This window comes from Lynx canadensis, chromosome B4 (assembly GCF_007474595.2).
Source record: "Lynx canadensis isolate LIC74 chromosome B4, mLynCan4.pri.v2, whole genome shotgun sequence".
NCBI lineage: Eukaryota > Metazoa > Chordata > Mammalia > Carnivora > Felidae > Lynx > Lynx canadensis.
This window is the reverse complement of record NC_044309.1, coordinates 126,162,667-126,168,666: the sequence shown is the minus strand read 5'-3', so window position 1 is coordinate 126,168,666 and position 6,000 is coordinate 126,162,667. Positions and strand designations below refer to the sequence as shown.

General features: G+C 44.6%; 1 protein-coding gene across 1 annotated transcript in view; it reads left to right on the top strand.

Moving 5' to 3' along the window:
• The first annotated feature begins 481 nt into the window (after nt 1-481).
• CRY1 (cryptochrome circadian regulator 1) overlaps nt 482-6,000 on the top strand; it is a 95,420-nt gene continuing 89,901 nt past the window's right edge. The window contains exon 1 of the mRNA XM_030320447.1: nt 482-1,246. Coding sequence (XP_030176307.1) covers nt 1,089-1,246 — 158 coding nt within the window. The 5' untranslated portion in view covers nt 482-1,088. The remainder of the gene's footprint in view (nt 1,247-6,000) is intronic.

Sequence of the window (6,000 nt, the reverse complement as noted above, 5' to 3'; positions counted from 1 at the left end):
CTTCCCGGGATCCTACGGGAGGTATCCCAGAGCGCGCTCCGGACCGCCGGCAGCGCCCTCCTTCCCTCTGGAACGCAGCGAGAGCGCACGCGCGCCATCCGAGGCGAGCGCGCGCTCGCGAACTCCCCGCATCCCCGTGCTCATCCGGGTCTCAAGTCGCTTCAGCCAATAGGGGACGCTCACGGCCTCCCGGGGCGGGGCTAAGCCTTCCCTCACATGGGGCCTGTGGTCACCGCGGGCGCTTGTAGGTGACCGGTCGGCGGAGAAAAGGGGAAGAGGCAGGGAGCCTCGCGACTGGGAGAGGGTCGACAGCTTCGAGATCAAGCAGCTGCCGCCCCCTAGAAGCGACTTAATCGCGAGCCGATTCCTCAGTCAGTGCCGCTGTAGTAAACACACTTCAGAAACGTGAGGTGCCGGGGGTCACGTGGGGAGCGCCCTCTCCAATGAGGAGCCGGGGGCGTGGCCGAGGCCGCTGACGCGGCGGTGGCGGCGGAGTCACCCGGGCAGCCTCGGAACCGGTCACCGGCCGGCAACGGTCCAGGGGCCTCGACCGCCACCTCCGAGCTCACTCCTCCTTCCCGGGCCGAGAGACAGCGTGGCCGACTGTGGCTGAATCCCCTCTCGTCCCTCTCGGTGGCTCGCCTTAGGCGGGCCGTTTTCTCCTCAGGGGCCGCCTCGGTGGGGCGAGGTTTCCGTGACGAACCTCCCGGGGCTGCCGGTGCCGGCCGGGGCTGTCGTGGAGGCTCGGGCTCGTGGAACGTGCTCACGCCCCGGGGTCCGAGGCCCTTGAAGCGATGCGCCTCGTCCCGGCGGTTGCGGCGGGCTCTGGCTCGTAAAGGGCGTCACGCCCGGACTCCTCTGACTGGGCAGCCTCCATTCATCTTCCAGCGGCGCCTCCAGCGCCCTTTCCTTCTCCGGTGTCCTCCTCGGACTCATTTTTTCCTTTCCCCCCTCTGCCGCCCTTTCCCCACTCCTTGGGTGTGGCGGTTCCCCTGGAAGCGGAGGTGTGGGTTATGAGCCGGCCCTTCCTTCCTTGAATTTCTCGCTGGGGGAACTGGGCAAGGACCGCCGCCCGCCGCGCCCCCGGGATGGGGGTGAACGCCGTGCACTGGTTCCGAAAGGGGCTCCGGCTTCACGACAACCCGGCCCTGAAGGAGTGCATTCAGGGCGCCGACACCATCCGCTGCGTCTACATCCTCGACCCCTGGTTCGCCGGCTCCTCCAATGTGGGCATCAACAGGTGGCGGTGAGTCGGAATCCCGTGAGAAATGGGTTTCGGTGTTTAATGAATCAGGACTTGACTTGCAGGGGGCAGAATCTGAGAATTTAGACCTGGGGCGGCCGTACTTAGGCTGTTTTAGAATTAAGGGCGTCTTGAGTACTAAATAGAATTGACTATTAAGTTCTCTGGCCGGAGAGTGCTGGCAGCCTGGAACACCCTGGCCCTCCTGTGTGAGTTGCATGCCTCTGCACTAATGGGAACTCTTGCCCTGATTTTACGGGGAATTCTTAGCGGTGGAGGGAAACAAACACCCAGTTCGCAGTGGCCCATGGATTGCTTTTCGTGGCCTCTTTGTGGCATTCGAAAGGATTGCGGCTTTGGGTGTTAACGTGTGTGTGCGTCTAGGTAACTCATAGTGTGAAGAAAATCATTCAGTACAGGCACCTCCAAATCCACTTTTCTTCCACCTTGACGTTGCCGTAGGAAAAGCAAGGGAAACATTATCTGGTTTCCCTTTGCTCAGCTCTTCCTCTCAACTCCTCCTTGTGGTTGACTAGACAAAGCACAGTTTTTCTTTCTAGGCAAAGTATAAAGCCTTCTAGGGATCAGAGCACTGAAAGAAATCTTAGAGAAGCTTTATGATCTTTCCCTGAAATACCAGGTTAGATGATTGTTAGCCCCCCCCCCCGCCCCCGTGGAAATGAAAGCATTTGTTTAACAGATAGGTTATTGACCACCTACATTATAACAGGCACCGCTTTAAATACCAGGGATATAGCAGTGAATGAAACAGACAAAAATTCTTATCCTTCAGAGCACACGTCCCAGAAATTCACAGGTATAGTATTCGGTGGTGATTAAAGCTGTGGAGAAATATAGAGCAGAGGAAGGGGATAAAGAATACAGTGAGATGGGATTATTGTTATAGTTTTAAGTATGGTGATCAGGAAGAACTCAGAGAAGGTGGCAGTTGAGCAAAGTGATGAAACAGGTAATTGCAGATATCTAAGGGAAAAGCATTCCAGGCAAGGGGAAAGCAGTGAGGGAAAAGGCCCTGAGGTGGGAAAATGTGGTTAACCTTTGGAAGAAACAGCACAAGAAGCAATATAAATGGATCAGAATAGTGAATGGTGCTAGTAGTTGAGGTCAGAGATGTGATAGGGCCAGACTGAGTTGTCAATATTTGTGCTTTCGCTCAAAGCAAAGTGGGAATAATTGCAGGATTATGAGCAGAGAAGTGGCATAATTTAACCTAAATTTTTTTTTTTTCTAATGTTTATTTAGTTTGTGAGAGAGAGGGAGACAAAATCTAAAGCAGGCTCTGAGCTGTCAGGACAGAGCCCGATGCAGGGCTCAAACTCACAAACCATGAGATCATGACCTGAGCCAAAGTTGGATGCCCAACTGACTGAGTCACCCAGGTGCCCCAGTTTAACTTAAGTTTGAAAAAATTTCTGTGATCATAGTTCTGAGAACAGACTGAATTGGGGGGGAGAAGGTGGACAAGAGACAGGAAGCTGTTGCATTCATCCAGGTGAGAGATGATAATGACTTGGACCACAGTGATGTTGGATGAGGTAAGTAGTCAAATGCTGAGTATATTTTGAACAGAGAATCTGCAGTATTTCTTGGCAGATTGGATATGTGTTATGAGAGAAAGAGAAGGAATTAGGAATAATTTCAAAATTGTTGGTTTGAGGAACTAGAAGGATAAAGCTGTACTTGACCAAGAAAGTGAAGTCAGTTGCAGAAGCCATTGGAAGGGTGATTGGAGTTCTCTTTTGAACTCGATTTAGTTGGAGATGTGTATTACACATCCAAATGGAGATGGCAGATGGGCAGTTGGAGATAATCTGGAGTTCAGGATGGATTTACAGGCAGGAGGTATAAATTGGAGAGTCATCAGTTGGTAGATAATATTTAAAGCCATTACTCATCCATCCATTCATTGAACAAATACTTGTCATGCACCTACTATATGTCAGACATTGCTTTACATTCAGGGCTTTTGGCATTAACAAAAATAGCTAAAACATTCTTACCCTGTCGAAGTCACATTCTAGTGGAAACATGAGACTATATGAGAACATTATAGTGAGTGTAGGGGCGCCTGGGTGGCTCACTTGGTTAAGCGTCCGACTTTGGCTCAGGTCATGATCTCACTGTCTGTGAGTTCGAGCCTCATATCCGAACTGCCAACTCAGAGGTTAGAGCCTACTTTGAATTCTGTGTCTCCCTCTCTCTCTGCCCCTCTCCCTGCTCACACTTTGTCTCTCTCTCTCTCTCTCAAAATTAATTAAACATTAAAAAAAAATTAAAAAAAGAAAGTGGGTGTAGATAGAAAACAGAGGAGGTCCAAGGACTGAGCCTTGGGTACTCTAATGTGTAGAAATTGTGGAGTTGTGGAAGAATTTACATAGGAAATTGAGAAGGAATATCTAGTAAGAAAAGCCCAGAAGAGTATGGTGTCTTAGATGCCAAAGTAAAGAAAGTATTTCAAAAAGTGTGTTTTACCTACGTCAGGTGTTGCTGATAGGTCAAGTAAGATGAGGACTGAAAACTAAAAATTGTATTTAGAATGTATAGCCTTGATTAGGTGTGGTTTAAGTAATGTCAGAGGCAAAGCCTTTCCAAGAGAGGCTGAGAGGTGAGAATTTGGGAGATAACTCATACAGACAGCTCTTTTGGGGAGTTTTGCTATAACCGGATCAAAAAATGACATGGTGCCTGGATTGGGATGTGAACTCAAGAGATTTTTTTGGTGTGCTGATGGGAATGATACAGCAACTGTATGTAAAAACGCTCATTAGCAGAATTGATTAGTAGATTCTGGGAAAAGATGATAAATGTAATATATTTTAATGTATTAATAATATGTTAATATGGGTCTAAGACCCTTTTCATAACATTGTTAAAGAGGATTAAAAAATTAGTTAACAAATGTAAAATGCTTAAAATGTGACTGGTAGTAGTAAGTGCTTGTTTGTTATTTGCTACTAAATTGAAAGCCCTAGGTGAATAATATCTAATTAAATGTTTGCTGTCAGTTTCTTCTAGATCATTTGATAAGTTTATAAAATCTAGACCGTAAGCTTCTGTAGGATAGGGATTATAGAGGCACCCGGGTGGCTCAGTTGGTTAAGTTTCTGATTTTGGCTCAAGTCATGATCTCTTGATCTCACGTTTTGGTTCGAGGGTTTGAGCCCTGCATTGGGCTCTGTGCTTAAAGCTCAGAGCCATGAGTCTGCTTCTGATTCATTCTCTCTCTCTCTCTCTCTCTCTCCCCCCCTCCCCCTCTCCTGCTCACACTCTCTCTCAGAAATAAATGAATAAACATTCTTTAAAAATTGAAAAAAGGATAGGGGTTATATATTGCTTATCTTTGTACACCCAGCAACTCACATTGTCAGGGAGTGACATAAAACTTGTAAGCACAGTAGAATAGTCCCGTATTTTCCTTTTTAAAAGATTTTTTTTTAACTACTACATATTGCCCTTTCTAAAAAATGGGTAGAGATGTAAATAATGAATAGAGAGACTTTTGTCTTCTGCTAAAGACTAAGTTATAAAAAGGCAAGGACAGAGTTTTATTTAGTCAGTTCTCATAGCACTGAATTCAGTGCTTTTCATATAGTTGTAGCTCAGTTACTGTTTGTTGAATGAAATGACATCTAGGAGTTAGTAATTTTATACTTAAACAACTTTATGCATTTTCTTACTGACCATAGAATAATGTGCAATCTCCTTAGCTTGGCATTCAGGGTCTCTTGTGGGTTTCTACCTTCTTTCCTTTATGCCATTTCCTTCAGTCAACAGCATTTCTTAGATTTATGGATTTAATGAAGTTTATTTTACCTAAGTAAGTTAACAAAACTACCTTTTAATATTGCCATCATTTTGTTTAAAAAGGATACTTTAATATTTAAAAAGAAAGTTAGAAGGACATTGTTGCAAAATAAAGGACAGTCCTTTGACTTTAATAAATGAAGCTTTATGAAAATTCACTTTGCCTCATCAGTGAAAACATTATCTTGAATTTGTCATATTTGGGATTGAATGATTTAAAATATTTCAATTCTGGCTCATTTGGTAGAGCATGTGACTTGATTTCAGGGTTGTGAGTTCAAGCCCCACATTGGGCATGGAGACTACTTAAAAAAAAAAAAAGAATAAAATATTCCAATTCCTTCCTTATCTCTTATTAAAATTATACCACATAAACACTTATATATGAATATTCACAGGACTATTATTGTTCATAATTTATAATTTGTAATAGTCAAAGGTGGAAACAACCTAGATGGCCATCTACTGATGAATGGTTAAACAAAATATGGTGTATCTATACAATGGAGTATAATTCAATCATAAAAAGAAATGAAGTACTGATACATGCTACAGCATGGATGAGCCTTAAAAACATTATGCTAAGTGAAGAAGCCAGTCACAAAATTCCACATATTATTTGATTATGTTTATTTGAAATGTCTAAAATAGGCAAATATATAGAGACAAAGTAGATTGGTGGCTTCTTAGGGCTAGGTGGGTTGGGAGAGTTGGGAGGTGGTAGCTAAGAGGCACAGGGTTTCTTTTTGAGGTGATGAAAATGTTCTAGAAGTTGGTGGTTGTACAACTCTTTAAATGTACTAAAAAATCATTGAATTGTACACATAAAAGAATCTATTTACCCCTTTAAGGTCCAGTCCACATAACCACCTTTTCCTTAATATTGTTTATATCACCTTGTCTGGGATGCTTTACAGTCTTGTAACTCTTCT